The sequence below is a fragment of the Octopus sinensis genome, linkage group LG2 (genome assembly GCF_006345805.1).
Source record: "Octopus sinensis linkage group LG2, ASM634580v1, whole genome shotgun sequence".
In the NCBI taxonomy this organism is placed as follows: Eukaryota; Metazoa; Mollusca; class Cephalopoda; order Octopoda; family Octopodidae; genus Octopus; species Octopus sinensis.
The window spans coordinates 17,847,415-17,865,304 of NC_042998.1; the positions used below are offsets into that span (position 1 = coordinate 17,847,415).

Here is a 17,890-nt window from a genome sequence, read left to right on the forward strand (position 1 = left end):
TGTGTAGTAAGCAGTTTGCTTCCGCTACTGTTGAAATATATTGTGATGAATTTTATGTTTCAAAATGTTGCTTACTTTTTACTCAACCTGATACATACCCATTAGGAGATAAGCATTACTGTAAATCAACCTATTTTATCAGTTACTGGCAGTATCGCCCGGCGTTGCTCGGGTTTGTAAGGGAAATAACTATATAAGCATTTTTAGAGAGTTATAGCAAAAAAATAGCAAAAAATGCATTAAAAATGGAAAAAAAATTATGGTAAATTTTTTTTTTAATCGTTGACTCATCGTAGACATTTTTAGAGAGTTACTTCCCTTATATAATAGCGAAAAAAATGCATTAAAATGGGAAAAAATTATGGTAATTTTTTTTTTTAATTGTAGACTCATCGTAGACGCGCGCTAATACCCAGAAGGGCTCGATATGAATCACAACTATAAGATACCCGCTTTTGGTTAAACTGCACCGCAAAATGTGGGAGTAGTTAGGAATCTAAATCGTAGGAGACACACACACAACCTTACTTTTATATATAAAGATGTAATCCATGTTTATCTGGAGGGTTCAAAACGATAAGGTGCTAAACAAATGTGGTTAGAAAGTCTGGCATCTCCACATCTTAGTGAAATCTGTTTAAAAATGCCATCACTTCTGTGCAAGAACAGTTCGGGGCTCAGTTAACAAAAGCTACTAGCTTAAAAACGAAAATGGCAGAATACCAGCAGTATTCATATGTTAATTACAAGTATTTGTTATATTGATAAGTTAGACTTGAAAGGGTAGCAATATATTTCTTTATTGCCCACAAAGGGCTAAATATAGAGGGGACAAACAAGGAAAGACAAAGGGATTAAATCGATTACATCGAGCCCAGTGCGTAACTGGTACTTTATTTATCGACCTTGAAAGGATGAAAGGCAAAGTCGACCTCGGCGGAATTTGAACTCAGAACTTAACGACAGACATAATACGAATAAGCATTTCGCCCGGCGCACTAACGTTTCTGCCAGCTCGCCGCCTTAGAAAGGGCAGCAATATGTAGAAAATGGAATGGATGAATGATTGAAGGATTGAATGGCTATTCAAGACCATTGAGTTAAACTATTGGCTCTACTCAAGAGGTGCATGATAATCTGTGGGTAAACAATGGCAGTAATAAGTTTAAAGCAAGGAGTGCTTCAAAATATGTGTTACCAATATAACAAATACTTGTACTTAACATATGAATACACCTGGGAGTAACTTGGGAGAACAGCATTTGATATTTTTCTGTAGAGGGTCAATACCAGCACCCACTGACTGGCTCCCATGCCAGTGGCATGTAAAAAGTACCATCTCAACGTGATCATTGCCAGTACCCACTGACTGGCTCCCGTGCCAGTGGCATGTAAAAAGCACCATCTGAACGTGAGCATTGCCAGATCAATCTGACTGGCTCCTGTGCCGGTAGCACGTAAAACAGCACCCACTACACTCTCGGAGTGGTTGGCGTTAGGAAGGGCATCCAACTGTAGAAACATTGCCACATCAGATTGGAGCCTGGTGCAGCTGCTGGCTCTCCAGACCTCAGTCAAACCTTCTGACCCATGCCAGCATGGAAAACGGACGTTAAACTATGATGATGATGATGATGATGAAAACAGGAGCTCATTTGCTTCCCAGAGCTTTGATGACTACGAAGAATGCAAAAACACACGTCACGTTATCAGCATTATGATTTTGTGAGCTTTGAGAATGAATAAAATAATATATTCAATGTGTGTGTGTACACTAAGAGATAACTAGTTAGACAGACAGATAGATAGATATTTACATACATAGATGGATGCGTGTGTATATGTGTGCACGTGTTCATATATATATGTGTATGTATATGTATATATATATACACACACAGACACACACACATATATGCATATATGTATATATATATATATATATATATATATATATATACATACACAGACACACACATATATGCATATATATATATATACATACATATATATACACAGGCACACACATATATGCACATATATATATATACATGCATATATATACACAGGCACACACATATATGCAAATATATATATATATATATATATATATATATAATATATATTATATATATATATAGACATGTACATATATATATATATATATATATATATATATATATATATATATATATATGTGCGTGGTGTGTGTGTGTATATACATACATATACATACACACACACACATAAATACACATATATCTATGTGAAAAATGTAGGATGCTGATAAATAATTTAGGACCGAGTACAACCTTTTTACAATATCAATTTTATGTCTCATAAATATGAGAACCTAATATAATTACTACAATAGATTAAATGGCATATTTAATATTTTATTGCGATACGTCTCACGAGATATAGTGATCTTGTCATGTGAAATATCATACAACATAAACTCTTGATTTATTAAAATTTTTCTACACCTCTAGAGGATGTTCAACAGTTGACAAGTGGTAACTAAGAGATGTTTCATATGAGAAAGAGAATCAATCTCAAGAACTAAGACTTCTCTAAAGTCAATAATTCATTAAAGTGCAGGTTTACCGTCTTGAGATAAGAGGACACTCATGGATTCATTGTTCTACCTCAATAGGTATCATCAATGCTACCCTATCTCCTGCAGCTAAGGAACATACAATGATATTTGATATACCTGCATCTGTCTATGCTGTTCGTGTATATGCCAAAGGTCACACTGGCTTGATTCTCTTCATTTAAGTTTAAACAAACTGAGGCAAATTAATTCTATATACGAGGGGCGTTTAATAAGTAATGCCCCTGACCCACTTCCCATAGCAGTAGAGCAACGACACTTGGCACAGTTATTAGTCTTTTCCTACGTAGGAACTACCCAGAGTTATGCATTTCTCCCATCGTTTGATACAGCTCTAGAGACCGTTTTTGTAGAAGACCCCAGCTTGGTCCTCCAACCATGATGTGACTTCAGAAATCAAGGCTGCATCATCTGGGAAACGCTTTCCTTTCAAAATCAACTTCATGGCTGGGAAGAGGTGAAAATCAGAGGGTGCAAGGGGAGGAGTTCATAGCTGCACGCCTGTGCTTCTGATCTGGCGACACGCGAGTTGTGGACCGGAGCGTTTTCCTGCAGGAGGAGGATGCCTTTGCTGATCTTGCCCCGCCTCTTGATTTTGATAGCTTCTCTTAATTTCCTCAAAAGTGAAGCATAATAGGCTCCTGTAATTTTTATACCCTTTGCCAGGAAATCTGTCATCACTACTCCGTCCTGGTCCCAGAAGACTGTGAGCATAACCTTGTCAGCGGAGGGCTGCACCCTTGCCTTCTTTGGAGGAGGTGAGTCACGGTGCTTCTACTGCATTGACTGGGCTTTGGTCTATGGATCATAGTGATGGACCCAGGTTTTATCCTGTGTGATCAGTCTTTTGAAAAATTTTGACTCATCTTCTTGGCATATCTCCAAATTCATCCTCGAGCACTCAACGCGTTCTTGCTTCTGGAAAGGTGTGAGCAACCTGGAAATCCATCTGGCAGACACCTTTTGCATATGCAAATGGTCATGAATGATAGTTTCCACAGACCCGGTACTAATTTTGACCTCATCGGCTATTTGGCGAATAGTTATGCGTTGACCTTCCAAAATGGCAGCCTCAACTTGACGGACAGACGTCTCATCAACGGCAGAAGGGGGCGACCAGATCTGGGAGCTGTTTCCAGAGTTCCGACCATGTTTGAATTCACAATGCCAGCGTTTAACAAGGTCATATGATGGGGCATCATCACCATAAGTTACTTTCATTTCATCAAAAGTCTCCCGTGGTGTGCGTCCTTTCAAATACAAAAACCAGATCACTGCTCGACACTCAACAGGCTCCATTTCACACTTGACTCAGTTCAAACACCTGTAAATCAGAAACCACAATTAGTTCAGAGCTGTAATTCGCCACTTGATCTATAGAGGTATAAATAAGTGCACATGCAACATTTCAGCTAGATCAAACAACTGCAAGTGGGTCAGGGGCATTACTTATTGAACGCTTCTCGTATATAGAAGTTGTCTGTGTTTGGCAAGTTTGATAGCCTTCAACTAACACTATCTCCTCCGAGACCCTGCAGCACAAGTTGACCAAAATTGAGAGTATTATAGAAGAAGGCTTGCTCTTCATTCCATGTTAAGACCAAAACTTATTTACATCAAAAAGGTGCTTTTTTTCTATGAAAATCCCTATTTTTTAACCATTTTTTGACAGCTGGGTCGCCATTTTCTGGTGTATTTCAACCAGAAAAATGTTCACTTAAAGTGAATAACAAGCTACATAATGCAAAATGTTTACTTTTCAAAAATTCCAATTCTAAAAGGTTGAAACAAACCCAAACAACACCGGGCGTTACTGCTAGTAAGCTATAAATGTGTTCTATTCTCTTCATATATGTATCTATCACTTGTCTGCTGGAGACAGTGTGGGGAAATTGTTGTGCTGATGACACCTATTGAGGTAGAAACATGTATCCATGACTAACCTTCAGCTTCAAGACAATAAGCAAGTCAACTTTAATAACATGTCTTTACTTCAATAGCATGTCAACCTTGAGAGTTTTACCCCTTCTGATGTAGGGCTGGTCTCCGTTATCAAAAGGTAAATGTGAGACATTCTCTAGGAGTGGAAATAATTTAACAACTCAAGAATTCAGGTTTCATGGTATTTTTTATACCTGTATATATCCATATTGTCCATATAAATGATACTTGTCACTCTAAGTTGTTTATCTTTGCACATTTTTGTTTAATAACTACATAGCCTAAGGTGGGGGTATGTGGTTGAAAAGCTTGTATATATGTGTGTGTACGTGGATATATATGTGTGTGTGTGTATGTATATATATATATATATATATATATATATATATACTTTTTATCTTATATTAAACTTTTTAATACTTTTTGATTGTTATATATATTTGATAATTTTTTTTAAAAATTAAATAAGTAAATAAAAAATAAAAATAAAAATAAATATATATATATATATGTGTGTGTGTGTGTGTGTATTTAAAAATTTATAATATAATTAATGATTATTAATTTTTAACTTTAAATTCAAATAATTAAATTTGAATTTTTAATATATTTTGTATATCATATTAATTAATTTTATTTCTATGTTTTGGTTTATGATTTTTGGTTTGATTTGCATAATAGTGGATTTATCTCTAATTTAGTTTATATATATATACTAGCAGTATCGCCCGGCGTTGCTCAGGTTTGTAAGGGAAATAACTATAAAACATTTTTAGAGAGTTATAGCCAAAAAACAGCAAAAAGATGGAAAAAAATTATGGTAAATTTTTTTTTTAGTTAAAAAAGGTGGAGTTGCGTCCCCTAGACAGTTTGTGGTTTGTGTTTCTGATTCTCGACCCCATGTCGAATTTATCGATTTTTTTCAGAACTGGGGGAACTTTTCAAAATTTTCGCTGCGTTAGTTTTGAATTATGACATTGGGCTATGTGTGTGTCAAGTTTCATCATAATCGGTTGAAAGCCGTGGTCAGGGTGAGGGTACAAGAAAACAGACACACAGAAACACGCACAGACAAACTGCCGTTTATATAGAGAGAGATATACAGGTATACTGCACCCTACATCGTTAAGTGGTTCCAGGAGACACAACTTAAGTCAAATTAACTAGGCTAGGCTAGGCTGAATTTACTTGTCTCTAGGCTAAACTGATAATAACCATTCCCAGTTCTGTACTTTATTTATGAGTGCATTTTCAATAATACATGATTAATAAAAAAAAACAATTTTAACCTTACAAACAAATTATTTTTATTTTTTAATACAGTTCAGTGAAAAATAAAAGTAATCTAAATTCACGAATATAATTTGGCGGTGCTTACCATGCATCACGGATGCTTTATTTATGAATGCAGTTTGCAATAAGAGATGGTAAAATAAAAGCCTTTCTTAAGCTTAAAAAACAAATTCAGTAACTATTATTATATTGCAATATAAAAAAAAACTAAATTATTTTAGACTTACCAATATGTACATACAATTTGGTGTTTTACATCGCGGATTTAGATGGCTATGGATCATCAACATCAACAGCTGACTCTGGCTGTTCTTGTTCAATGCACTTAAAAACCCGGTTGAGAGTCCCTTGAACTGTCTTCTTTTATCCTCAAGGATTACATTATAAGGAGCAAAAGCCTTGAGACAAGCCCCATAATCTTGGAAATGCATTTAGCATTTGGATCCATATCCTCATAGAAAGACCTTTTTGATATATGCAAATGCTTGCTGCATTTTCTTAATGGTAAAGTGACGTGGCTCAGGTTTGACTTCCTCTTCTATATTTTACTGCTTGTGAAGCTCTATGAAATCCTCATTCCTCAGGAGCTACTTATCTGTTTCAAATAAATCTGTGAAATCCTCCTCCTCCAAATCCATTTCCAGTTCTTTGCTTGTAGTCACCAAAGTTTTGTTGATAGCAACATTATCAAACCGCTTAAAATCATTCATGAATTGTGGGAATAGCTTCTTCCATACAGCATTCAGAGCCATGCTCTATACATCATTCCATGCAGCTGATATGATCTATACATCCTTGTAGATATCATATCTCTTCTAAAAATTACATAGTGACAGACTAACAGTGAAGCTTGAAGCAGTTTGATGCCACTAAACTAAAAAGATTGAAACACTGCAGCGGATGAGCTACAGGGAGAGGCTGAGGAAACCACAGCTTTACTCCCTGGTGTGAAGGCGTTAGAGATATGCAATAATATACATATGGAAAATCCTAGAAAAGCTTGTACCTAACTTTGGCATTGAGTGTTATATGAATGGAAGAAGTGGCCACCATTGTAATGTAGCAAAGGTACCTATTTCTTTACTAAACACAGAGAGGACAAACAAGGACAGACGTCGACCCCAGTGCATAACTGGTACTTAATTTATCGACCCCGAAAGGATGAAAGGCAAAGTCGACCTCGGCGGAATTTGAACTCAGAACGTAACAGCAGACGAAATACTGCTAAGCATTTCGCCCGGTGTGCTAACGGTTCTGGTACCATCCACTCCATCTAAATTCAGGACCAGGTACTGCAATAGTCTAGGGTTCAAATGCCTACAGCTCTTCAATACCCTGCCACAAAAATTAAGAAATTTGCATAGGAGGTGGAAATAGATGTCTTCAATAAGGAAATAGATATAGTACCCTCCACAATGCGGTGGGTGAACCAACAGCCTGACATGAGGTATAGACGGGGGCAGCGGAATCAAACTCCCTTGTACACCAAATGTACCAACAGCTAGGACGAAGACATATGCCGGAGTGTTGAAATGAAACATCCAAACTGACAAAATCAGAAAGACCATAGCGGTGCTCCAGCATGAACACAGCTGCATAGATAAATGTGCAAAAGAGTAATATATATATATATATATATATATATATATATATATATAGTTAATCCAAACAAGAAAACACAAAAAAACACAACAACGCGAGGACGTGGAACAAATATAGTATTATTGGACGCTCAGGAAAGAAGGGAAGAAGGAGGGTTTAACGCTTCAAGCGGAGCTCTTCGTCGAAAACATAGGAGAAGGAAAGATCCCGAGAAGGGAAGACAGAGGGAAAAAAAATCGCCAACGTTACACACGAGGCTACATGTATATATATCATATCTGTGTGTATATACAAGGTGTGGTGAATATATAGTCCTCTAAATTACACAAAAATGAGAATAACGCTGATATCTCATTTTAACAGATCCATTTACCAAAATGACATGAAAATATCTTGAAATACTAAAGAGTAAATTCATTCAATAAAATCGCCATTGGCTTAAACCACGGACTCCAGACGACTTTGGAATCTCCTGCAACTATTCTGGACGGTCTCCTTGTTGGTGAATGCTGTCATAATACTTGTCTTCAGTTCTTCTTTGGTGTTGCAAGGTGTTTTATTGGTCTCTCGCTCAACTGCACCCCACACATTATAATCAAGTGGGTTGCAGTATGGTGAGTTATGTGGCCAGATGTGGTCACAAGAAATTGTCTGACAGGGGCTAAACACAGAGGGAACAAACAAACGGATTGAGTCGATTATATCGACTCCAGTGCGTAACTGGTACTTAATTTATCGACCCCGAATGGATGAAAGGGAAAGTCGACCTCGGCGGAATTTGAACTCAGAACGTAACGGCAGACGAAATACGGCTACGCATTTCGCCCGGCGTGCTAACGATTCTACCAGCTCGCCGCCCTCTTGTGCCTTATAATGTAACACACACACCGGTAAATTTCCACTTATTTCTTATTTTTATTTTCCTAAAATTTTCGTTGCGTCTTGCAACCTTTTCAATAGTCACACACACACACACACACACTCATATATATATATATATATATATATATATATATATATATATATGTATGTATGCATGTATTTATGTAAGTATGTATGTATGTATGTATGTATGTATGTATGTATGTATGTATATGTATATATATATCTAAATATCTATAACTATCTATCACACGCACGTGAATATAAGGTTGTACGTGTGTGTGTGTTTGTAAGTGTTAGTGTGTGCGTGCCCACATGTGTGTATGTGTGTACGTGTATGTGTGTGCATGTGTGTGTGTGTATGTTTGCATGTGTGAACGTTTGCGTATGGTTACAAATCTATAATGCGAACGTCTCTTAATTTCATATTACTAAACATGTTCAATTCTTCTTTCATTCTTTTTTTTATTTTATTTTATTAATATTATTATTTTTTTGTTTTTGGTTTCTTCTATGAACTATAAATAGATTATTGAACAAATACAAAGTACCATCTTCTCATAAATGGTAATCGTTACAGCTGAGATCAAAGGGGCCGCCATGGTGCTTTTCTTCATTACTGTTACATCCGTGCTCTTTTACCGGGAAGCAGCACGTTCCTGTTAGTAACTGAAATGGTAGGAAATAGAAACTGTAGACATCTCTGCGAAGGTCAGGAAAGAGAGAATGGAACGGCACAGCCATGAATATACGATAATGGTACCGAAGGTGACGTTGTTGTTGTTGTTGCTGATGATGATGATGATGATGATGATGATGATGATTATCATGATATTGATGTCAAATTTGATATTTATGCCGACGATGACGATAAAGATTATGTCGACGGTGGAGGTCACGGTGGTGGTGGTGGTGGTGGTAATCTTGACGATGTTGGTGGCGACGGCAAAACTGCCTTTGATCTTTTGAATGAGTACTGTTCTTCATATAGTGCGGTGTGTGTGTGTATATATATATAATATATATATATATATATATATATATATATATATATATATATATATATGTGTGTGTGTGTGTGTGTGTGTGTGTATGTATACCGCATTTCAACGTGTATAAGGAACCCCTTTTTTGTGTCAAAAATTAGGTTTAAAAATATGGGAGTTTCTTATGGATAGTATTATAATCCTTTAGAAAAGCTTTTTTCCAAATTTTAAGCCCCCAAAATTAAGGGGTTCCTTATGCATGAGGGTTCTTTATACACGTATATACATATATGCATACACACACATATACAGTATAATTATACAGTATACATATATACATATATATATATATACACATATATACACCTGAAGATTGTCGATCAAGACAAGAAACGATTGTAGTGGCGGTTTTTTTGACTATTTATTAAAATTTTATGTTTTGATTAAGTCTTTCCTTGTTTGTTTTGCAAAATAGTGGTTTTGTCTCTAATAATATTTTATAATATTTTACTATAAAATTGGATTTAATCCTAAATCTGATTTTTTCCCTGTAAATTTTGATTTATTCCCTAATATTTATTATTATTATATATACACATATATATACAGTATAAATACAGTATATACATACATATATGTACACACACACACACACACACACACACGCACATATATATGCATACATATATAGGGAGAGTTTACGAAAAAAACAAAAGACGAAGACTAGTGGTGTACAAAACAAACAGATGTATAAGTATAACGCTCAGGAATGGAAAAAGTCTTTTACGTTTCGAGCCTACGCTCTTCTACAGAAACGGACACAGAAAAAAAACCAGGAAAGAAACAAGGAGAGAAAAAGTGTGTAGTGGCTAACGACCAATCATGGCGACTATATATATATATATGTATATATATATATATATATATATATAATATATTATATATATATATATATATACGCACACCCCACATACATTATTACACGTATACGTAGAAGTATACATACATGGAAACATACATACATACATGCATGCATGCATATATGTACGTACATGTGTATATACGTATGTATATGTATGTTTTATATATGCATTCTCATGCATATAGTTGCATATCTAGACAAGCGCATTGCAAGTCAAATGTGTGAGTGGAACAGTAAACATCTGCAAGACATTTCTCAAGTTACAAAGTGTATTTGTCTGTGTTAACAACATCCTAAAGATGTAGCCTTGCATTTTTATTGGAAACCGGCTCCTTCCTGGGTGGAAGATTTATAATAATCAAAAAAATAGAAGAGACATACATACATACATACACCGTATATACATACATACATACATACATACATACATACATACATACATACATACATACATACATACATATATACGTACATACAAACGTACATACATACGTACGTACGTACATAGAAACATACAAACATACATACATACATACGTACATACAAACGTACATACAAACAAATGTACGTACATACAAACATACAAACATACATATATGCATACATACATACATACATACATACATACATGCATACATACATACATGCATACATACATACATGCATACATACATACGTACGTACGTACATAGAAACATACATACATACATACATACGTACATACTTACATACATACATACATCATACATACATACATAAATACATACATACATACATACATACATGCATACATACATACATGCATACATACACACATACATACATGCATACATACATACATGCATACATACATACGTACGTACGTACATAGAAACATACATACATACATACATACGTACATACTTACATGCATACATACATACGTACGTACGTACATACATGCATACACACATACATACATACGTACGTACATACATGCATACACACATACATACATACGTACATACATACGTACATACATACATACATACATACATGCATACATACATACATACGTACATACATACATGCATACATACATACATACATACATACATACATACATACATACATACATACATACATACATACATACATACATACATACATACATACATACATACATACATACATACATACATACATACATACATACATACATGCATACATACATACATACATACATACGTATATACAAACGTACATACATACGTACGTACGTACATAGAAACATACGTACATACAAACAAACGTACGTACATACAAACATACATACATGCATGCATACATACATACATGCATACATACATACATGCATACATACATACATACATACGTACGTACGTACATAGAAACATACATACATACATACATGCATACGTACATATATGCATACGTACATACGTACGTACGTACATACATACATACATACCTACATACGTACGTACGTCCGTACATACATAGATACATACATACATACATACATACATACATACATACATACATGCATACATACATACATACATACGTACGTACGTACATAGAAACATACATACATACATACATGCATACGTACATATATGCATACGTACATACGTACGTACGTACATACATACATACATACCTACATACGTACGTACGTCCGTACATACATACATACATACATACATACATACATACATACATACATACATACATACATACATATATGCATACATATTTCCGTATACACAGACATACCAAAAGTAGGTAGAGATCCCTTATGCTGTTCTATCTGTGCGGACACAACCTGGTGCCTCAAACTTGTTAATGTTTAATGCGCAGCGACGTCTACTAAATGCTTGATTGAGTATCTAAGTGCAACAAATAACATTATTTTGCTTATCGAAATAAATATTTTAAAAATATTATTTCTCGAGATAACTCAGTGAGCGAGTGTGTGTATGTGTGTATGTGTGTATGTGTGTACGTGCGCGTGTTTGTGCGCGTGAGCGCGTTTGATCGTCATTATATCCAACATAATGTGGACGCTTTAGTAAAACACGAGGTTCTGCAGTATTCGCCTCGAGAGGTCCATTCGTATACCTATTTCTTTATTACCTACAAGGGGCTAAACATAGAGGGGACAAACAAGGACAGACATAGGTATTAAGTCGATTACATCGACCCCAGTGCGCAACTGGTACTTAATTTATCGACCCCGAACGGATGAAAGGCAAAGTCGACCTCGGTGGAATTTGAACTCAGAACGTAACGGCAGACGAAATACCGCGAAGCATTTCGCCCGGCGTGCTAACGTTTCTGCCAGCTCGCCGCCTTTCGTATACCGTAAATCCTCGAGTATAGTCCGCCCTTGAGTATAATACGCAAGGGATTTCTGAGGAGTCTGTACCTCTGAAAAGCCTAAATGTTGTGTATAATACGCACACCTTCTTTAACTTGAGTCAAGGGGGTCTATATAACGTCCTTGGTTTGTAAAAATGTATACGGTAACGTCCTTTATTATTATTGTATATATAACATAATGCAAACGTGTAGCTTTTTTGTGCATTTTATTTGCAGAAAATAAAGAAATAACAGTAATAACGTTTAATAAATGTTGCTTACTGCAAGTTATGGATGATTCTCTTAAGACTTCATTGCTTTTAGGCTTAGCTTGAGGTATTTTCGCGCCCGACATCACAAAATGCGTCTGAATAAACATTGCCGGACAGCAAATAGAGACTCAGACATTGCTTAGAAAACAATTTTCATTTTTAACCTCGTATATAGTACGCACTTGTGACTTTGACCTTTAAATTTTGGGAAAAATATGCGGATTATACACGAGGATTTATGGTTGACGTGTGGTGCGTAATAGCAAAGACAACGAATCGCAGCGGACGAAAATCATCTGGCGTGGGAACGTATGCTACGATATATGTCTGTGTTTTTATGCACCATGCGTCTATGTGAGAGAACTGTCAAAGTCGAACACCGCAGTATTCAGCGTTCTAGCAAAACATCCATGTGAAGCTGGCTATAAAGACTGCCCTTGGGTAGTAACTCTCTTTCCATCGCTTATATTTATATATGACTAGCAGTATCGCCCGGCGTTGCTCGGGTTTGTAAGGGAAATAACTATATAAGCATTTTTTAGAGAGTTATAGCCAAAAAATAGCAAAAAAATGCATTAAAAATGGAAAAAAATGATGGTAATTTTTTTTAATCGTTGACTCATCGTAGACATTTTTAGAGAGTTACGTCCCTTATATAATATCGAAAAAATGCATTAAAATGGAAAAAAATGATGGTAATTTTTTTTTTAAATCGTAGACTCATCGTAGACGCGCGCTAATACCCAGAAGAGGTCGATATGAATCACTACTATAAGATACCCGGTTTTGGTTAAACTGCACCGCAAAATGTGGGAGTAGTTAGGAATCTAAATCGTAGGAGACAGACACACAACTTGACTTTTATATATAAAGATTATGTTTTCGGTATTATAACGAAACTATGAATACATAAATTATTATTAATCTACTCACCCATACACACAATGCGCTGCAGTAAGGATCCAGCTTGGGTGAACGAGTACTCCACCACATCGATGCGATGGTGGATCGGTTAGTACCTGCAAGGAAACCTGCCAGGGCCAAGTTCCTTCTGCTGCTGGGCCTCCACCGATTATGAAAGGGCTTATTGAGTAACCACAGGAACCTAGATGTGAAAATTAGAAAGTGTGTCTTTAAAACCTTATTCAAAATTTCAGAGGTAAATTATTTTTTTCATTTTCAAATTGTATAAGTCATTGGACTGCCGTGATTCTGAGGCACCGCCTTGAAGGGTTTTAGTCGAACGAATCAACCCCAGTATTTAAAGCGGTTTTAAAACTTGGTACTCATTCTTAGTTGAACAGCTACGTTATGAGGATGTTAACTAACTAACACCGGTTGTCAACAGTGGGTGGGACAAACATAAAGAAAGACATACATATAGATACATATACATTTATATATTTATATACACACACACACATATATTTGTATGTATGTATATAGGCGCAGGAGTGGCTGTGTGGTAAGTAGCTTGCTTACCAACCACATGGTTCCGGGTTCAGTCCCCTGCGTGGCATCTTGGGCAAGTGTCTTCTGCTATAGCCTCGGGCCGACCAAAGCCTTGTGAGTGGATTGGTAGACGGAAACTGAAAGAATCCTGTCGTATATATGTAATATATATATATATATATTATATATTATATATATATATATAGGTTATCAGTAACAATATAGGGTGAAATTAATTATTTGGAATAATTATTAATTACCCAAGTAGATTCGCATGTAAAAGACTCATTTGTCTGTGTTTGCCTTTCAAGTGCTGTTTTTACTGAGATCTCCCTTTTAGTAGAAAGAATAGCTATAACTCTTTGACTGCTATTTCTAAATTCGGTGTGTGTGAGGCAATTCGTTGCTAAACCCTTAATTGCTTAGTATTACTTAAATTTTCCTCGAATGAGGCTACATTTTACATGAAATCTACTTGTGTATTAATAATTATTCCAAATTAATTAATTTCACCTATATTGTTACTGATAACCATATTCATCCCAGTAAATGACGCATCTTGTCTTGGCTACACGCGGTGGGAAGGTGGTGGTGACACACAACTTTCATTCACACTTTGAATTTGGTGATACTGTAACGGCTTTTAGCTCGCTCTAATACTGAGTTGAGATGATGCCTTCTAGTATCTCGATTTAATATACAATTATTCATAATTGTGTATCCTACGCTGATGAGAAAGATTGGTAAGATATAATTATCTAATCTTATGCTTTCCTAAAACTTAATTTCGAAACGTACGTCCGTAGGTGACTTAAAATTGTATGATAGATTGCCTCATTTCATTCTCTCTTACCTGTCTGTGTTTGCCTTTCAAGTGCTGTGTTTTTACTGAGATCTCCCTTTTAGTAGAAAGAATAGCTATAACTCTTGACTGCTATTTCTAAATTCGGTGTGTGGTGAGGCAATTCGTTGCTAAACCCTAATAGTGCTTAGTATATCTATATATATATATATATATATATATATATATATATATATATATATATATATATATATATATATGTATGTGTGTGTTATGTTTGTGTTCTGTGTTTGTCCCTTTAGCATTGCTTGACAACCGGTGCTGGTGTGTTTACGTCCCCGTCACTTAGCGGTTCGACAAAAGAGACCGATAGAATAAGTACTGGGCTTACAATGAATAAGTCCCGGGGTCGATTTGCTCGACCAAAGGTGGTGCTCCAGCATGGCCGCAGTCAAATGACTGAAACAAGTAAAAGAGTATACATACATGCACAAACACGACGGGCTTTTCCTCAGTCAGTCAAATAACCTCACCAAGGTTTGGTTAGCCTGATGCTATAATGGATGACACTCGGTCAAGTTGACATCCAGTGAGACTGAAACCGGAACCATGTGATTGGGAAGTGAAGTTCTTATCACACAGCCATGCCTGTGCCTAAATTGAAACATTTCTTATCAGTCTTTAAGCATCTGTCTGTCTTTGTTTTGATGCGCAGTAAGTTTGTTCTCAGTACTTGACAAGCTGTAGCTGTCAGCAGAAGTGTTATAACCAGTTAAAGATTATATTTAAACAAATCGTATTAATCATTCAAAACATTCGCTTAAACAGTGTGTTTAAAATGTCATCGACTTCTGTAAACGAATAATTTGATATATTTAAAGATGTTACAAGATACTTCAGATTCCGTGTCTTTTACGCCTAAACGAGAAGATTCATAAATTTATCATTTTCCAGCTTTAATTAAGCACTGTGTTAAACATAAAGCAAATGAGAAAATACACGAACAGCAGCCATCGTATCATTTGTTATCCGGTATCAGATTATGTTTTAAGACGGTGAGCCGGCAGAAACGTCGGCACGCCGGGCGAAATGCCCAGCGGTATTTCGTATGCCGTTACGTTCTGAGTTCAAATTCCACCGAGGTCGACTTTGCCTTTCATCCTTTCGAGGTCGATTAAATAAATACCAGTTACGCACTGTGGTCGATATAATCGACTTAAACCGTTTGTCCTCTCTATGTTTAGCCCCTTGTGGGCAATAAAGAACTAAGAAACATTGGCACGCCGGGCGAAATGTTTAGCGGTATTTCGTCTGTCTTTAAATTCTGAGTTCAAATTCCACCGAGGTCGACTTTGCCTTTCATCCTTTCGAGGTCGATTAAATAAGTACCAGTTACGCACTGTGGTCGATATAATCGACTTAATCCGTTTGTCTGTCCTTGTTTGTCCTCTCTGTGTTTAGCCCCTTGTCGGTAATAAAGAAATAGGTATTTCGTCAGCCGCTATGTTCTGAGTTCAAATTTCGCCGAAGTCGACTTTACCTTTCATCCTTTCGGGGTCGATAAATAAGTACCAGTTACGCACTGGGGTCGATATAATCAACTTAATCCGTTTGTCAGTCCTTGTTTGTCTCGTCTATGTTTAGCCCCTTGTGGGCAATAAAGAAATACACATACACACACACACACACACACACACACACACACACACACGCATACACACACATACACAATATAAGTGAGCTATACCAAAACTCCTCCACACTGAGGTACTGAAGTCAAAACTTTGTACCGGGGAATCTGCTTACCACACAGCCATACCTGAGATTCTATACACTTCCTATAATTTCTATAATGCTCATGTCGCTTACAGAAATATGAGAGAATTATTAATCTATCATGGTGATTAACTTCTTTATGTGATGATAGGATGTATTAAAGAGTGCGGATTAATTGAGTCAATCGTCCAGATTATATCCACACTAAAGTATATTATTGAATTTAGAGGCCCGCAGGATTTTAAGATAAGACATGCAAAAAGGTTGGTAAATGGGCCCAGTGGTATGCTTCGCCACAAGTTTGTTTTCTCATAATTTTCAGTGAAATAAATGTTTTGAATGAAATTTTCTACAAATATTTTTTAGAGCATTTTTATAGGCACAGGAGTGGCTTTGGGGTAAGTATCTTGCTTACCAACCACATGGTTCCGGGTTCAGTCCCACTGCGTGGCACCTTGAGCAAGTGTCTTCTACTATAGCCTCGGGCCGACCAAAGCCTTGTGAGTGGATTTGGTAGACGGAAACTGGAAGAAGCCCGTCGCATATATATATATGTATATATATACGTATGTGTGTGTATATGTTTGTGTGTCTGTGTTTGTCCCCCCAACATCGCTTGTCCACCGATGCTGGTGTGTTTACGTTCCCCTAACTTAGCGGTTCGGCAAAAGAGACCGATGGAATAAGTACTAGGCTTACGAAGAATAAGTCCTGGGGTCGATTTGCTCGACTAAAGGCGGTGCTCCAGCATGGCCGCAGTCACATGACTGAAACAAGTAAAAGAGAGTGTGCAGTTTACAATGAAATCGCATTTAACGTAAAATAATGGTGGCTACATACGCATGCGTAAAGACAAATCATTTTTTTCCCAAAATTTCAAGTTATATCATGGAAATATATATTAATAACGTGTCTCTCTATCTATGTGTGCACGGATACCAATGTTTGTTCTACATCAAATTCCAGTATAATCGTCAACTG

General features: G+C 36.3%; 1 protein-coding gene across 1 annotated transcript in view; it reads right to left on the reverse strand.

The window, feature by feature from the left end:
• LOC115222525 (transmembrane protease serine 7-like) overlaps positions 1–17,890 on the reverse strand; it is a 51,246-nt gene that overhangs the window by 20,367 nt on the left and 12,989 nt on the right. Inside the window, exon 3 of the mRNA XM_029792782.2 lies at positions 13,813–13,984. Coding sequence (XP_029648642.2) covers positions 13,813–13,984 — 172 coding nt within the window. The remainder of the gene's footprint in view (positions 1–13,812; positions 13,985–17,890) is intronic.